Below are 18,550 nucleotides of genomic sequence, written 5' to 3'. Positions count from 1 at the left end.
TCAAGTGTTTCTAAAATACGATCATACTTCAGATCGGATTTTTTTTAGCTTTTTGCTGGTTGGCTAAATAAAGATGTGTTCTATTGGAACCGTTTTGTGCATGCTTTCTCTGAGGAGACTCTGGGGCATAACGTCCCCCAGTTTGAGAGCTGTGCACAGGCAGTTGGCGTAGCCTATGAACGTGGTAAGCTTCTGCTGATGGACTGGGTGCAGTGAAAGGGAATAATGCTGGTTCACAAAGGTATGTATTTTAACGCTGTTTAAAATGACATGAACAAAAATCAAATTTCTAAAATTCTAAAAATAACACAAAGATGTAATTTCACTAATAATGCAATTGTAATGACTAAAATGGGTGGAGCTCTCAGACATTACAGGTATTAATGCTATTTTTTTAAGGAGCACTGCATAAATATTTTTCAAGCTAACTTGCTCCTTTAGACCATGTGTTTAACCTTTAGACCATGTGTTTAAGGTTCTTTAATTCTTTTTGGAAACTTTACTGTGTTTGAAACTAGCAGGGATATGAATCATTTGTTTTCTGTCAGGGAATTTGAAATGAAAAGTGTCAGGCATGGAATAAATATGTAAATATATAGTATTTGTTCTTGAAAGTTTAAAATATATGGCATGTCACACTAATCATTTTCAAACTAGGAGGAAGTAAAGGGTTGCTTAAGTTGTTTAAGATGTATGCAATCTGTAAATTTAGTCAAACTGGAAAAAGAAGTATGTGTCTTAATGCATTTAGTTCTGTAGCCCTTCACTGCAAAGCGGTTCTTTTCCTGGATAAATTCAACTTGAAATAATGCTGTTTAAAACTGAGTTCTTTGGTTTGACTCTTAAAACTGGAATCCTTCCATGATTAAGTAACATTCTAAGCATTAAATTTTGCTTTTCATACCATGTCCAAAAAGAAATGATCAAGTTCTGTTTCCTAAATGGAGTGCTGGAAGCTAATAACAATGCCAAACTACTGTTTAGTGAACCTTACGCTTACCCAATGAGCAAAACACTTGGGAAGAGCAAGTAACGTAGAACCCATCCACCGTGTGATACAATTCTTCCTCCTACAGTCCTGGGGCTGAGTACCCAGATCTGGTGCCAGCGAGTGCGTGGTAGGGAAAGAAGATGGTCAATAAAGGCTGTTCTGGCTGAAAGGGCAAGAATTGCCTTGGTTCAGTTAACGTCACAGTCAAGCACAGACAAATGCAGTTTATGGGATAATGGTGAGACAAGTTGTGTACACTTTATTTCCAAAATCTAGCAGCTATGCAGTATTTCTGCATGTTCCAGTCTCTGTTCTCTACCCTCTGAAGGCCAAATACTAAGCAAGTTGTCTGCAACGATCTGTGCTACTGTCCGTAGTTATCACATGCAGGCTTTCAGCCTTCCCCTCCTGACTACTTCCTATCCGGTAAAAGAATACGCTTGGGACAGTTAATGCAGAGTACTGTAGGCAACTAAGTCATGCTCTAGAGTGCCCTGTATCCTAACCAGTAATGCATCTCAAAAATACACCTTCTGAAGTGAAAATTCTAGAGTACCATGCTGTTTTCCTATTATGTGTCCATATATATTCTTACAGAGTGTACGAAAAACTGGCATTAACGATGAGATCTCTTTAATTGATGAATGGTGAATTGATTTTTTTTCCCCTTTGTGTCAGTTTATTTTCATGCTGTCTGTGCAGGACTGGACCATTGTATTCTTGCAGTCTAGGCAGTTGTAAACTTTTGCTAGCTCTTCCCTCCTTCAAAAATGGCTGCTTAGCCTATTCAGGAACTCTGAATTCAGGCAGGAGAAAAATCCATGAGAAGGGGGTACTGCTTGATCTAATGCTCGCTTTGTTCAGCGCTGTGCATTTGCTCTGTTTGGCAACATGATGCGCAACTGGTAATAATGCCTTAACTGCTTTAGTGCACTGACCCGATAGCGTTGTTTATTCGGGACCTCCTGCACGCTGCAGTCAGCAGGCCTGAAGGCGACTATTTCAGCCGAGCAACTGGGAGACTCAAACTTTCGTAACAGAAAGAAATGGCCCAAATTGCATTAATTACAGTATAATCCTTTATTAGTTCAACTTTTATACAAAGTGTACTTCAAAGTGATACAAATACTGTTTCTTGTACAGACGAGAGATCAAGGTCTGTTAAGCACTGTTTTATCCACGTATATATAAAGGTAGAAAACGTAGCTAGGCTGGCAGTGAACCATGATGCTGGAAGACAAGTCAATGGTTATTTGTTAATACAAAGTTGCATAGAATCGTAGGTCTCTGTAAAGGCATCTATCAATGTGGTAAAATCTCCCTGACCTACCGTACCTCATCCGCTCAGCAGTACGTGAGAAAGGAAAGGCTGGTACTGCTCCTTTTAAATACTATCCAGCACTTGTAAGGAAAACAGCTGTAGAAAAGCACCATGCCAGAAACATCTGAGAGGGCAGCATCTGGAAAACTTAATTTGCAAGACTGTTTTATATATCTTAGGAACTAGGGTCTATTAATGCATTGCATTTCTTAAAAACACTTAACAGTTGAGATAAAAACACTTTTTTCCAGTCAAAATACATCACTGTATTAGGCTTTTTGCTTGAATATCTGCTTCCATTCCCTTCTACCCTAACAAGAAACTCTGGTGTATGTATTTGCCACCTGGCCGTGGTGCTGGGCAACCTCCCCTTGGCCCTGCTTGAGCAGGGGTGTTGGGCCAGCTGGCCTCCTGAGGTCAACGTTTTGCTTGGTCAGCTTGTTGGTCCTGCCAACCTCGCCCATTCTGTGCTGTTAAATTAACCTCATACAGGCCTGTTAATCTAATACTAACTAAGAACTGTCATCTTAATGAGCAAGGCTGGTGAAATTCTGTCTTGCAGCTGACTCAGATGCAGGGGTCTCAAGTCTCACTTCTGTCAAATCTCAGCTAACCCTACTAGAAGCACTCCCAACTCATCCTTCCCTTTCGAAATAATCTGAGCAGCACAGGTCCACCCTGGCTGAGGCTTCTGACAAATTTTTGCTTTGGGAAGACAGCAGGAAAACAGGGAATGTAGCTTTAATACTACAGGAAGCAGAGAGAGCAGTATTTTGAATTTGACCTCTCAAGTTGAGAAGTCTGTTTAAGGGAATTAATTTAAAGGTATTTTTAACTGGCCTTTTCAGAATAAATATGTAAATGTTGGTTTTCTTTCAAATACAAACTTACCCCTCACTTTAAAGTGTTAATTTCTTCAAATACACCCTTATTATTTTTCACTCAATTTAACATAGGATAAGGATTTGCTCAACTCATTGTAACGCCTTGTAATCTCCGGTACTTTACAACCGTCTCTCTGTGTGTTTTGTTTGAGGATGTTGCAGGTTTGGTACTATTACGTTTAGTACTCAGTTGTGGACAAGGACTTATTCTCGTTTTATTTCTAATGCTGTGTTAATTGTGATGCCCCAAGCCAGCAGCTCGTACTGGTAAGCCAGCTGGCACAGCTGCATCGTTGCTCTCAGGCTGAGGGAAGACACAGGGTATGCTGCAGTCAGTCGTTCTCCCAGTCCTCCTCCCTGTTCTAGCTGCTAAATGCAACTGTTTGCATGGCTCCTGGTCCACTGGAGTACTTACTTGTTCAATTTACAAGATTAACCATTTTTATATATCTTAGGAACTAGGGTCCAATTGTGAGGGAACAGAATCCATTAGAGTGTGATGCAGTATAAGAATATTTAGCGTAATTCCTGCCAGTAATTCAGTGCTGGAATGCGCATAATGAAATTAGGAAATGCACTTTTAGCAGTCTTTCATCTAATCCTAAACTGATGATTGGGAAGTAGCACTTCAAGTGAGTGCCTTCACCTACCCCAAGTCTACTACAGTATTTGGACCCTTAGTCTGTTAATCCTTTTTATAAAAACTATTTGAAAGGAATAAAGAAAGCCCTCTGCTACCTGTTGTTAAGAGCTGTGTAATACATGAAACTGGAAAAGCTAAAACCAGGTAAAGCATTATTTTAATGGGCTATTTCAGTCCAGTTAATTTTAAGAAATAGGTAGAATGATGACCTCGGTTAAGCGTACGCTGCCCTGTGAGTGGTTCAGTCGTAGGGGAAAAGCTGAGCGCAGAACAGTTGTCGCTGAGGAACGGGCTCAAGCTTGAAATGGAAGAAACAGATGCCATCAGCCAGTGTATCTATCCCCCGTTCAAGAGATGGGTGTGAGCTTGTTTTCTGCTAAAGGAGACGCAGCTGACAGGTCCTTCCAGCAGCAAGGGGGCCCAAGGCACTGCCCCACTTCGACAGTGGAAGCTGAGACTCTCCAGAGCTGGCAAATGGAAGCTGCACGGATTGTACCACCTAAGGCGTGTTTTCTCACACAGCTCCCTCCCTGCGTGTCGCTTAGGGGACAGAGAGCAGGCCAAATGCTAGGTAAATACTAAATAAACCCTACTTCTTATATTAGAAAGAATTCAGTCATAAAATCAGTGGGTGAAATCCTTAAAAACAAATAGAGATCCTGTTATAGAAAAAGCACAGCTAATTACTTGCTTTTTTTCTGATCAGAAAAGATCGGGTGATCATTACTGCCCTCCAGTTTGGGACGGATGCTCCGGCTCATCTGAGTTCCGTAGGATTTTGAAGGAATTTTCTTCTTTCACATTAACCAAGGTAGATTAAAATCACATCACAGAACCACACGGTTATAGAACACAGAAAAACATCCTGAAAACATCCTGATTCTACTAGCATGAAATCTGGTGGGGCTAAGAAGCTTCAAAAATCAGTGGGAAAGCTGAAACAGTCACAAAAATCACAGAGAACATGAGATGATCAAAGCTTTCTAAGTCTCTACCTACAGCTTTAGTATGCACACAGATGTACGTGAAATGACCACTGAGTGCCTGCTGGGAATGAAGGGGATTATTCCCAAATCATAGCGACTGCGCTACTGTCCCACTTCGTTACAGACGGCTGCTGAAGAGATGTGCTATGTCGTGAATTGGAAGAGACTGCTATAATGCCCTAAACGCTGTCAGTGAGCGTAGTTTAATCTAGAATATACACAGTGTGAAGTGAAAACCAAATAAATATTTGGTCATAGCTCTTCCTGTGAATGTTTTCTTTCAGAAAAACAAAGGGATGTTACAGGAGAGTTATTTGTGTTAGATTTTCAGCATACAACAACTGAACGTGTGTGCGTTTGTTTCAGTGTTACTGAAGGAACAGGTTATAAGGATTTATTAATGCCTGAAATGAAGAGAACGCTGGCCACAAGTTTTTCTAATGTAGTGTATGTGCTAAAGGAGGCTGCTGTCTCTCTCTTTGGTTATGGTGTTAGCCATAAAAGCATGGCTCTGAGTGACAGCAAAGCACGCACAGTATCGTATTTGCTTTCGAAGCTAGAGAATTGGTTTATTAAGACCGTTGCACCTGCACACATCTTTCCTGAAAGGTCAAAACCGATTTAGCACAGTCAGTAAACAGGAGGCCAGGTTCTCCCCCAGCTATTCCATTGAAGGGCTGCGCCAGAGGACAGAATATGGCTTAGTTATAGCTCCGAAAACAACGCAAACAGGCTTTGTGAGAAGTTTGGATAAAAGTCTTTGAGCTGTACAGATTTCTCACTCATACTCCAGTCCTTACAGGGATACGTCCCCTCAGTCCAGTATTTGTCAGTCTGCTACAAAATTCTAGCTCTGATACGGCTGCAGACTTGAGAACTAAGACACTCGAAGTCCAAGCCCCTGTGCAAATATTCCTCTGCTGTGGACATTAATGCTCAAATAGCCTTAAACATGCCAGAAGAAAACCAGAGCTACTCGTAGCTCTGCACTTGCTGGGAGAACAGCCCCCATACCGCACCGCTGCTTCGCCTGTTGCTGAGCAGCACTGGCACGGCACCAGGGCTCCCTCCAACATCCCCAGACCAGGAGGGCAAGAGGTGGGGAAGGGACACAGGCAGGGCAGGGGGCCCGAAGGGACATCCCCTGCCATATGACATCGCACTCAGCAGTAAAAGCTGGGAACGGGGAAGGAAGCAGAGGGTGGGGCTCTCCTTATGAAGACGTCCCAAACAACCACATGCAGAGGCCCTGCTTCCCAGGATGTGGCCGAACATTTCTTCTCTACTTCCCATCAATGAGCATTGTGGTGTTTTTTTCCCTCCCTCTTTGCTTCCACGTGGCCTTTGCTTGTTCCCCCCCCCCCCCCCCCCCCAACTTTCTTTCCCCTTTAATTAAATTATCCTTATCTCAACATGTGAGCCTTTTTCTTTCATTCATACTTTCTTCTCCCCCTCTTCTTTTGAGGAGGGGGAGTGAGAGAGTGGTTGTGGTGGCGTTCAGCTGCCCAGCAGGTTAAAACCACCCTACTCAAAGTATTTATATATTGTGTTTTTTTTTTTTTTTTAATATTGAATACTGAATGGGCTGAAGTTAGGCTTTAAGGACCCTATCGAAAGCTAATATTTTCACACAGAAAAGCCCAAGTTATTTAATAAAATGCAAGATCCTCTCCCACAAACTCTAAGTTACACACAGATCTGTGTAACAGGTTTTGGGTAACACTATTACCTTGGGCTCTGGTACCTATCTTTTCAGTGTGTGTCAGCCTGGGAAGTTAAGAGAAGCTCTAAAGTAAGTCAAGCTCACCTGAAGCTGTTACATAGCAGTAGATTTAGAATTTAAAGTGCTTTCTTTTTACCTTTGAGATATACCTCCTACAGATGATACAAACAAAATCTATTAATTTCTATTACTGACTTTCCCCAAATTAAGTACATCCCAAATGTCATTACAGATATAATCTCATTTTCTTTTTTTTTCCTGTTTCAAGTATAAGCATAAACTGGACTGAAACAGACTCTAATGGACCAGGAAAGAAAAAAAAAAAACATTAAGTATCCTTGACTTTAAAAGATTCCAGTTTTCATGGTACAAAGAGGTCTGTAAATGACACACTGAAGAGACAGAAATCAAGTTTTCTTCCCTCTTTTTAGGAAAACATGAGCTACAAACATCTTTGAAAATTACCAGGTTTAATACCCAGTGTTCTGTAAGAGAAAACTCTCCCATTTGTTTTTATGGCCCAGGAGGACAGAAAGTTGTAATCCAGGTTTAAAAAAGAAAGCAAGCAAATCAGAAATGATGTGAAGTTTACCAATCATTCACGGAGAGTAAAAAAAATTTCTCAGATGGTCACAGAAATCAAGAAAAAAAATGCTTTTTGAGCTTACTTCTGTTTAGATAACTGTAACTTCCCTGGGTTTCCGTTTTGCGCTCTCTAGTCGTGTCAGCGGGCGGAAATTTGTTGACTTCCTGCTTCCCTCTGTGGTACTTAACCGACAGTCCTTCTGCAGCCCCCTCAGCAGCTCCATTAATTCCCGTTTTTCCAGCTCTGCTTGCTCCAGCTCCTGACGATGCTGCCTCTCTGCAGCCATCAGGGAACGTACATCTGACATCATTCGGGACATCTGACTCTGAAACGCAAGTACAAGCTTAGTGCAATAAACAAACTCTCTTCCACTGATGGCATTAAGAGGCTGAACTGGTCACGCATGTAAGGGAGATGGATTATAAAGAAAAAGCAACACTGATGTGATCTACTGGTTTTGATAGCAGAAAAAACGTAAACGATTTAAGACACAGTCCAGCATTGACCTTCTTGGATGTTTTTTTTTTTTTAATTCCAAACCAGTTTTCCGACAAGTGCAAAAGTTTTCTCATAAAATATTTTAAACTGGGAGTGGATTTATCGGGTTTCTGCTTAAATTTCACATTTCAAGACCCCTACCAAAGTAAGGTATTGGTTACATTCAGATATACTCTTCAAGGATTTAAAACTCAAATCCATTAAAAAAGAAGAGCGTATAATCTGAAGTATCTCCATTGCTTTACTATAATTGTTATTTGATGATATAATAAGAACTGGATGTGTGAAAAAATAACATGGCTTTGCTTGTTATTTGATTTAATTTACAGTGCAACTTTGCAACCTTTTGACCACAGCTGATAGTATAAATACCAATGTCTGCAGTAGGGCTCTGTCTCAGCACAGCACTGGATTAAGTCACTTTGAACATCACTAAAAAGGGGGCTGGATATTTAATTACATTTGATTTGTGATGTATGAGCTATGTTTAGACTCTGAAAATAGGTTTAGACTGATTTGCTGACGTGTTACATGCACAAAGAACAATGCAGTCCTTGTACAGAGGTATCCAAGCCAGCTCCAAATGAATTTGAAGTAGATAAACTGCATGAAAGCAACACTCAGTCTGCTTCTCAGAGCTGATTAGCCCAGGCAAAGCGTTTGGCTAACATCTGTTTTTCTCTTCCCACCCTTGATTTAACTTGCATCTATCTGGGACTCCGCATTTACAAAAGAAAAGACTGCTACTGGAAGAGCAAAACTTTAGACTGTTGGGGTGGGGGGAATCATATTTACCTTTAGTTCTTCAATCTCATTCTGCAGAATGCTCTCTTTCTGGACCATATGCCTTCTCTGTGAATCTAACCTTGACTCCATCTCATGCTTTGCCTCCTCCACTCTGCAGATCATTTCTGACCTAAAAAAGTATTTATCCTTTTTAAGTCTTGTTAACACAGAAAAAAAAATAATCAAATTCCCAAAAGCCTTCTTGCAGCCAGATAGCCTGATCTGATTCCCATCATGCTCTAGAGGATGCCTCTCTGGAGGCACGACAGTATTATCAATAAATTTTTCCCAGTGACACATTCTTGCTGCTTATCGTGCAGTGTTTAGTGTTATTCCTTTTTTCTGATGGAATGGCCTGGTGAAGAAAGACTAGCATAAAAAAACGGTGTATTCTGCTGAGAGGGCACCAGATTGACCTTGGACAGCCTACACAGGGAAAAAATGCATCGTATTTCTGAAATAATTCTATGACCATGTATTTATGACTTTAAATTATTTACTGCCTTTTACTATAGTATATGCTTGCTTAATATTACTAAGCACATGTAGTCAGGATAACGTGTGAATATTACTGGATTGCTAAACATGTCAACTTGTCACTTTTATGGAAGATACTAAACGACAGCAATAAAACTAGCATAACCTAATCGCTCACACAGACTCACAGCCAAAAACTAGCTGTTACTACAGTAACCTTGTTTGGTTCAGTAACAAGATATCCGAATTCCTCGTGCCTCAAGGCATTTAAAACAGATTTGAGCCAGATTTCACAACAACGTTCAAGAACACAAGACATAGCGGAAAGATAAAAAAAACAGGAAAGAACGTGGAAAACAAACACACAAAACCAAAATACAGCCCAGTTGGAATATCATGGAAAGGAAAAGCTACAGAAACACACACACACGCACACAAATACACACATATATAAGCATATATATCTTATTGTATATAAGAGGAAATAAGAAAATGCTGGTAAGAAGATGCGTATTTACCAAATGGTAAGCCACGATTTTATCAAAATTGAAAATTAGACTCTTTGAGGTTTAATCTACCAGACCATACCAACCAAAATAATCAGAGATTTTTATATTCGGGAGGATTTGTAAATTTATAAACTAAATTATTTAATAATGTGACTTTGGGTCTATATCAGACCAGCGGAAAAATAAAGTTTTTAACTTCAGTCTGGTTCTTGGTAGGTATTTTGTTGTTTTATTTAGTCAGCTCACAGCTGTGTTCAACTGCAATCAATGGTGTTTTGGGATTTGTAATAACTTGGACAAGAAATAACAACAAAAGAAAATCAAAACAGTAAGGACTTAAAGTCTGCATGGACAAATAATAATACCCTGGCCCACCAGTATCAACCAATGAACAGACTATTTAACACATACCAGCATCCAGTGCTAGTATTTGAAGCGCTTTACGCAGTGATTTTAGGCCCAGACTAACACAAACACCAAAGAAACAGCAGATTTGTACCGAAGTAGTTCTAGCTCGGTTCTCAGCTCTGCTACACAGTTATGCTGCGTGTCTTCTGCGCTGAGAATGGTGTAACCACAGCCGTTGGGGCATTCACGGCTCCGATATTCACACACTGCCAAGTGAACATCAAGGTTACGTCGCTCAACCTGAACTGTACAGCCTGAACAGGGAACAATAAGATGAAGTCAACCACTTACAACACAAGCATTTTAATAATTTATAATAACAATAATTTTAATAACATATAATAATAATTTTAATAACATAACCACTCAAGTAAGTAAGCAAGCTGCAGTAACCTGAGATAAGCAACTGTGAATCTGTTAAGAAGCGAAGAAAAGCAAGTTCTTTAGAATACTAAGTTCAATAGTTATAACACACATAGTAGAATTAATACACACTCTCAAAAACTCTTATTAAAACATTTAACAATTACTTGAAAATGTTGATTAAGAAGTGATTTTTTTTTTGTAAAGTTTTCTGCCACTGGTCTGGCATTAAACCAACTTCAGCAATGACAGCACTGATGCCAAGCTAAGACACTAGCAGCTTGTAATGTTTGGAATTGAAGAAGAATGCAAATGTTTTCTTTTTATTTTTTTTTCAGTGTTTTTCTTTTCTTTTCTTTTTAAATGTATCAAATTTTCAAAAAAGGGTCCTAGAACAGGTAGTGAAACAGTGGGTGAGACTGTTTTCCCAGTTGGTTGGTCCTATGAATAACATACTAGGCCACATAAACCAAGAGCAATCATGTTTGAACATTTAATATCTGTTGCAAAACTAGAAACATTTTCACAGAAATGGCAGGATATAAACCTTGCAAATTGGTAGTAATTAAAAGTGTGGAGAAGCAGAAATAAACACTACATTAATTTTTGCTACATTTATCAGTAAACTTTGAAACTCATGGTCTTAGCTTTCAATCTGTGAGGCACTGTGTGCTGTAGTATATATTATAGCTCCTCTCATTTAATTCAAGGATAAAAATATATAGAGGAAAACTGAAACAATAGAGTACTGAAACTTGCCAACAAACCATACCAGAAAACTGCAAAAGAGAGCCCTCTAGAAGAGCTTTATTAATAAAACTGTAATGATTTGTAATTGAGGTACTCAAAATATACTCTCATGCCCTCTTGAGAAAGGAATTCACGAGATTTAAGAACGCTCACACCTTGAATGCCATATAGCAGCGACAAGATGTTGTAACTCTTACTGTGTCTCTAATCTGAAGCATCTGCAATAGTCACTGAGAGAAGTTGTAACTTCCAGTGGAGCAACACTAGCAACTTAATCTTCTCATAATTAATTACAGTGGCAGACTTAACTATGCCCTTAACATCACTAATTAGAAATTAAGTCTTTCTAGGAGCATGCAACATTGTGAATAGAATAAGCTGGGAAAATTTAACAGTACATTTCTTTTTAATAATATATTTCTTCCTTGGGAAGCTTCAGTTTGTTTTAAAGACCTTAACACCAACATATCAATTCTAATAAAAATTTAGTTAAAAATCCTCATTTCCAAAATACTTTTTTGTTAAAACCAAGAGACAGTGAGTGGCTGCACATGCACCAGACAACTAGCTGTTTTGTTAATAAATTATGACCTATACACATTTGACTTCTGCAGGTGCTATTACATCAATGGAATTCAAACTTAGTATTATTATAGTATTGTATTTATTTCGCTTTCTGTGAATGTATGTGTTTGTCTTTCAATTTTGAGAGTTTGAGATGTCTGAATTATTCTCATTCATTTTGGTTAGTTCTTGGGTAAGAATTTGCTGCTAATGATCATGACGGCCATAAATGGGTAATAAATTTTCTTTAAAAATACTGCTGTAAAGAGTAGATCATGCTAAAGTTTTGAATATGTTTAGAAATGAATGGACATTATTGCCACCCCGTTGACAGAAAGATGACAACTACATGTTTTCCTGAATATAGAGGATTTGATTTTGAATGTTACTCACCAGCATTGGAGCACGGTATCTGACTGTATTCACACTCCCGTTCGTGCCGGTCGATAGACTCTAGAGAACAAACCATTTCACAGCCATACTCTCTGTTTTTGCAGTGTAGCTGAAGACGATTTAAATCATTTTTCATATATCTACATACAAAAGAAGAGTTGTTCTTAAATCTGTGATCATTATTGAAAAAAATGAATTTTCTACTTTGGGAAGAGAAACTAAAATTCAAATTTTGATTAGAAACACTTGTGAATAATCAGTTTCCATATTTATTTATTTTTAAGCATTCAAGTGACAATATTGGAAAAGAACAGGCTTAAAATAAACAATTGAATGTTAATGGAAAACTCAGTCTCCACAATCAAATGTGCAAATATAAAAATAATAATTCAGAAATAAAGAATTCAACTGTGCCTTTTCATTAGTTCTGCAGATATCACCAAACACTTCGGCTAATCATTCGTCATTTCAGTTTTAGCTTGTGTTTATAAACATGCCAAAGCAGACTGGCCACAGTGAGTACAGACTAAACAATGTATAAATTGAACTCTAAAATTGAACAATGTAGTGTTTTTTTGTTCAATGTGTAAATTGAACAATGTATAAATGGAACTGTCTACATTATATTTCAACTTTCAATACAGTGAACTCTCATTAGTGAGAAAAATAATGGGAGTACTAATGGAGTTAATTTAATGCATGCAGCTGAAGATTTTAAATGTAACTATTAATCTGAGCAAAATCAGACAATGCAAGGGTTAAACACCAAGCAGTGTCTACTGATGAAGCTCAGTATCGATGATAGCAGGAATTACAAAAAAGAGAACTAATTGTAAGACTGAAAAGAAAAACAACAGATATACAGTGTTCAGTTCGTTCTCAAGAACTGCATTGCCCACTTTTCTCTGAAAAGATATGGGAAAGTTTTGCTGCTGTAGAAGACATTCAGAGTAATATCCAGGCACACATCTATAATCAGCACTCAAGATATAAAAAGGTGGAGAACAGACGTGTTCTTTCCATTTTGAAACCTTCATACCTCCAAAGGTAGGTGGTTATAATGAATACAAAATGCTAATGCTTGCGTGCAAGTCATCAGTTTCTGCCATAGACAGAAAATGGGTGAAAGTAAATGACAAGAGATGAAAAACCCTGAATTCATGCAATTTTAACATACAGGGAGGTCATTGTATACCTGTACAGAGGTCGTAGCATAGACACATCAACCACTTGTCTGTCTTCAGGGCAGTTACTGTGATGAACGAGCCACCCGTGTATACAAGCAGTACAGAAAGCGTGTTCACAAGGAGCCTGTAGTGGATCTTCTAACACATCACGGCAGATGGAGCATAAGAGCCCTTCGTTAACGTAGCCAACAAAACGCTCGATATCATAACCCATGCTTCCCACACACTTTTAACCTATTAAAACAAGAAAGAAATAAAGCAGCCTTCGTCCTCTTTGTCCTTTATCTACAGCCAGATCCACAAAAGGCCTGGAAGCAAAATCTAGAAACATAGAGAACTTAAGCCGAATATAGAACTTTACCTGTGAAAACACAAGCACTTGCATACTTTGGAGACTTCAAGAATTAACTGAGAATGTGAGATTGTACTGCTGGAGGACAGCATCCCAATTTTATATCAAGATTCTCTGCATTTTGAAAGCAAAGATTTTAGCAGATACGTTCCCAACTGTTACCAAACACAGCTCTAGCAGGCGCTGGGATACACATAGTTTCTACTTGAATCCTATCTGAAGCAGAATTGGCAAAAAATTTCAAAAGTAAGTGTTTGCTTTCCATTTTCATGCCTTTTATATAATGCCTAACAAACTTACAAAACAGGATCCTTACAGCCAGTAGCTGTGGTAGTATCAGCCAGCAGACTTTGTATTTATGAACTACGTATACCTTTGTGTTGCTTTCATACTGGAGGGAACAAAAAAATAAACAAAACAAACAAACAAAAACCACCTAAGATTCTCTACTCATTGTTGACTTCCATTCCAGAGGGAAGAGCATGAAATCTCCACATGCCTAGAGAAATACTTAATATTTGGGAGGAGAAAAAAGCCCAAACTTATGATAAAAAAAAAAAGCCAAAATTTATCCTCATGATAGCCCTGAAATCATGACGAGCTACCGTCTTCTCCTACAGGATCTATTTTATAAAACTGAGTACCTTTTAAATTGATTTGAAAGTTTTGTGAAGAAAAACTAAGAAGCATTCTACCTTTAACAAAATCCTATCAGGAAAAGCCTATTAAAATTTGGCAAAACTCAGAATTCCCTTAAAAAAAAAAAAAAAGTGTTTTAGATTTTGCTTTCCTCCTTAATGTACAAAATCACTTCTGTAAACCCACTCAGGGTTTACAGGTTAATTAGTTACGAGATTTTCTAAATAAAAGAAACAAACAAAAAGGAAAATGTCTTACCTTTTTAAATTTTACTACTTATATACTTGTTTGCCCAAATACTTCAGAAACAGTTTTCTGATCTTTAACACATGCAGTACTTCTTTCCTTCAGTTTCTCTTCACTGCTTTACTATGTCTGTAAGAAAAATTAGAAAGAAAAAGGCTCAGTTGTGTTTCCTAAGTTGGTGAGTCCTGTGCTAACCAGCCAGCTGTTGTATGGAAAGCTGCCCTAACAGCATTAAAACATTAAAACAAAGCTTTTAAAAGTACGTCACTGTAAAACCTGTAATTCAACACAAGACATCCGACTAGAGTAGGGGAAAAAAATCATCAGTCTCTCTTTGACAACAGAACTCAGTATTATTGAAAAGTAGCAACTGAAATCTGTTAAAATCCTATTCCTTAAAATGATGTTTCTTAATTAACCTAGTTTTAATGGACGCTACACAGTCCATTCTTAAAATAAAACTATCACAGTCAAGTTCATAGCATTGGTAAATAGCATAACTCAGGTTGCATACTTAAAAAAATTAGAAAGGAATTCATCACTTAAATCCCCTAGGACAATATTTAGTAATTGCAATAAAACATTCAAAGATAATCTGTGCTAGCTGGCCAGAGTTCTGATTTATTTGTCTAGGGTGCTCTCAGTCTGAATTAGACCTGTTTAAGAACAGTAAGGATCTCTAATGACTAAAGTAATATTTTGCTCTAGAGGGGAAAAAAAAAAAACTTGGTAGTTCCTCTTCATTAATGCAATATAAATCTGGAATTTGGAAGATCTTATACATCGGAGTAACAAAGCATATCTCCACTGAACATGAGAGATGCTTGCGTTAACAGGGTGACTTAAGATTAAAGTTAATAAAATCTGCAATGAGAGCATACGTAACACAGGCAAGCGTGTACACTACCCAAACAAAACACGTCATCTGCTACGGTTTCAATGTGGTGCTTTGTTCCCAGCGGCATGCTTACAGCACAGCCACAGCAGCATGTAGCACAGTCCAGACTCCTGACAAGGCCTCAGGTAGATTTCACAGTCTGCATTTAGCTCTGTGATGATGTTCTCATCAACAGGACAGGCCACCTAAACACACAGGTCTCTTGGATATGCCATTCCTGTGGTGACAGCACAGACGTTTTGTGTTTTAGAAGAGCCTGCTCAAGCAAATACTGTATTATAAAGACAATAATCTTTTTCATACCACTGTTTCCTTGTATGTTGTATGTTTATACAGGTCTCCTGCAAAGACAGGAAATTCAGGACTTTGCTAGTTGAGGGTAAACAAAACAAGCAGTATGTTTGCACAGAGCTGTCATTGCAAGAGCAGCAGGGAACACAGGGGGAAGTTTAAGAAGTGGAGAGCAAAGCTATTAGTAACAAAACGTGAAGTTAAGTACCAGCCCCCAGTACTGATGAAAGCACTGAACCATACAGCACGTTTGTGCTGGAGGAGTGTTAAATGGCCCACGACATTCTATCATTTGAATTGCAAGCCTAAGGTTTTGATTTGGCTTGGCGGATCCCAGAGGATTCAGCTTTTGGGAAACTTTCACAGAGACATAAGAAGTATCAGCAAAACTCTGTATTTCTGCTGTTCCAGGGTTTCTTTTCCATGGGAATTGGGGACGCTGTAAGCTACAGCTTGCACACACTCTGTTGATCCCCAAACACTAAATCTTCAAGGCACTGTTTAGCTTATTTCGGCAAGTTTCAAGAGTATCAGAATGCACAAAAGAGCATTTTTATTGAGCGGGAAACCAAAACTTCCTTCGTGCTTGACAGAAAAACGAGTGCGACAAATGTGTGTACATATAAATATATATATATATATAAAAATACATATACATGCACACCCACGCGTATTTATATATACAAAAAGCCTCAACCTAAAGAGCTGAGAGTGTGCCCAAAGTTCAGATGGAGAGTGGATGAGAACTCTGAGGCAAACAATACAATCAATGGGGTTTCTGATGAGAAGGTCAGTATGTTTTAAGGTCTGATGCTGGAGCAGCAACATCCCTACATAACACCACAATCCTTGCTGCTTGTACTATGGGTCAAGGAGCATTTTTAGTCTGAGACCACAGACAGCCTTCCCTTCAAGAGATGTACTTAGTTAAGATACAAGTGGAGGGAGAACATCAGCTAGATGCCATGCACTCTTGCAGTACAGATCACTTTGCTCAGTGCTTTCACCGCAGAATTATATCATTTTCAACTTCTGCTCCCTCCCAGTAATTTCTCCTTTCCTGACTTTGAAACTACACCAGGTGTCACTGCCTTCTCACACTCCACTAACAGTTCCAAACCTTACTTTGCCTTTGGTTTCTCTGGTCCAGAACTCTGCCCATCACCTCGCCGTTGCCAGCAGTGCTGTCCCTGAGGAAATCTGGAATTTGCAGATGCCAAACCTGGAAGGCAAGAAACCAGAAGCTATCGCATGCTATTCACTTTTCCACTGTTTCAAATGTTTTTTTTTCTTCCCCATGACATGCAACGATCTCTCCCAGTGTTGTGGCTTAACCCTAGTAGACAGCTAAGCACCACGCAGCTGCTTGCTCACCCCACAGCAGGATGGGGGAGAGAATCAGAAGGGTAAAAGTGAGAAAATTTGGGGGTTTAGATAAAGACAATTTAACAAGTAAAAAAATAAAACAACAAGGAAAAAACACAAAGAGAAACAAACCCAAGGAAAACAAGCAATGTAAAACGGAACTGCTCAACACCAGCAAACTGATTCCCAGCCAGCTTCTGAGCAACAGCAGCCCTGGCAAACTTCCCCCTGGCTTTATTGCTGAGCACAACCTCACATGGCACGGGATATCCCTTCGGTCCGTTTGGGCCAGCTGGCCAGGCTGTGTTCCCTCCCAGCTGCTGCCGCACCCCCAGGCTCCCTGCTGGCAGGGCAGCATGGAAATGAAGAGATTTTGACTGTGTATCAGTGCTGCTCAGCACCAGCTAAAGCACTGGTGTGTTATCAACGCTGTTTTCATCACAAATCCAACGCACAGCACCATAACGGCTACCATGAAGAATATTAACTCCATCCCAGACCAACCAGCACCGATATTAAATCCTTTTTCAGCAGCTGTCAGCCCACGTTTGCCAGGCAGACACACACTTGAAGGCAGCCCTAAGCTATGTACGGTCTGCTCTGCCTCCAGGGATTTTTTTGTGGGTATAAAAGTAGGGAAAATACAGGTGGTAGGCAGGTCCCACCAATGTAGTGGAACAGCTTGCCAAATACCTAGCACTCATCAAAGCCATTCCGTTGTAAAATCAGGACTGTGATATATTAGCGACCTGCATTTTTTTCTTCTAAGGTAGTTCCTGAATTTTTTTAAAAAATGTTTCTTTTTATGCGACAAACTAAAGGCTGTTAGAATCACGATGGCACTAAATGTGCATCACTAAGACACATTTCCAAAAGCCCTGAGTGGAAGAACAAACAATTTGTGCAGGGCCCAGCACTGGGGTGCCATTAACATGCTACGGCTTCAGCTCCTATTTTCACAAACACACCACAACACAAAAATGACATTTTAGGGTGTCTTATGGCAACACCACAGTCACTATAAGCCAGTTTAAGACACCGTTAATGCCTGAAGAAGCAGACTAACCCCTTCAACTGTACCAACACATGCTATTTCTACAGCCACTTGGCGTATAGCGGGGCACTAACTGCTTTCAAGAGCGAATTGCCACAAGCCCTACAAGTTTTCACCTCAACACGGTTCCCACAGCAGCCTAAGCCGAGCTGCCCCCCGATGTATCCCCCGGCTCCCCTCCCTCGGCCCTTCCCCACAGCAGCACCCGCTGCCCTGCCCTGCCCTGCCCGCAGGCGGCTCAGCAGAGCCGTGAGGGGAACCAGGGCGAGGCAGCGGGACCGGAGGGGCCACCAACGCCCCTTCGCGGGGCGGAGGGGGGCTGATTTCTGCCATAAAAGCCCCTCTAACGCCCATTACAGGGAATTTAGGGCACACAGCGAGCACCCACCTGCCGCCGACGCTCGCCTCACGGCCCCGCCCGCCGCAAACACGGCCCTTTTGCGGCAGCGCCGCTTGACAGCAGCGCGTCGCCCTTCCCGCCCCAGCGCGGCCCGGCCGCCATCTTGTGTGTGGCGCAGGGCGGCTCCCTGCCTCCGGGCCATGCGCGCTCGCCGAGGCGAGATGTCCGGCGCATGCGCGGCGCGGCCGGCGGGTGGCGGCGGCGGGCGAATTGAGCGGCCGGGCCTGAGGTACGGC

The 18,550-nt window shown here is 40.2% G+C and overlaps 2 protein-coding genes across 4 annotated transcripts in view; one reads left to right on the top strand and one right to left on the bottom strand.

Annotated features, from left to right (window-relative positions):
- Positions 1 to 2,056: 2,056 nt before the first annotated feature.
- Positions 2,057 to 18,434, bottom strand: LOC308189950 (RING finger protein 151-like). The gene is made up of 8 exons (XM_080580613.1): positions 18,303 to 18,434; positions 16,621 to 16,717; positions 14,319 to 14,435; positions 13,078 to 13,303; positions 11,883 to 12,022; positions 9,904 to 10,066; positions 8,428 to 8,548; positions 2,057 to 7,459 (listed from the first exon to the last, which is right to left on the bottom strand). The coding sequence occupies exons 4-8, from the start codon at positions 13,281 to 13,283 to the stop codon at positions 7,223 to 7,225; spliced, it is 867 nt and encodes a 288-aa protein (XP_080436739.1). The 5' UTR covers positions 13,284 to 13,303; positions 14,319 to 14,435; positions 16,621 to 16,717; positions 18,303 to 18,434; the 3' UTR covers positions 2,057 to 7,222.
- Positions 18,323 to 18,550, top strand: part of RAD54B (RAD54 homolog B) — a 73,034-nt gene continuing 72,806 nt past the window's right edge. The window contains exon 1 of one of the 3 annotated variants that reach the window (XM_080580604.1): positions 18,323 to 18,543. In XM_080580604.1, the coding sequence (XP_080436730.1) occupies positions 18,455 to 18,543 (89 nt within the window). In that variant the 5' untranslated portion in view covers positions 18,323 to 18,454. The remainder of the gene's footprint in view (positions 18,544 to 18,550) is intronic. The other 2 variants (XM_080580603.1, XM_080580606.1) reach the window with 2 other exon arrangements.

The sequence above is a fragment of the Anser brachyrhynchus genome (genome assembly GCF_964034855.1).
Source record: "Anser brachyrhynchus genome assembly, chromosome: 2".
In the NCBI taxonomy this organism is placed as follows: domain Eukaryota; kingdom Metazoa; phylum Chordata; class Aves; order Anseriformes; family Anatidae; genus Anser; species Anser brachyrhynchus.
This window is presented reverse-complemented; position numbering and strand designations above follow the sequence as displayed.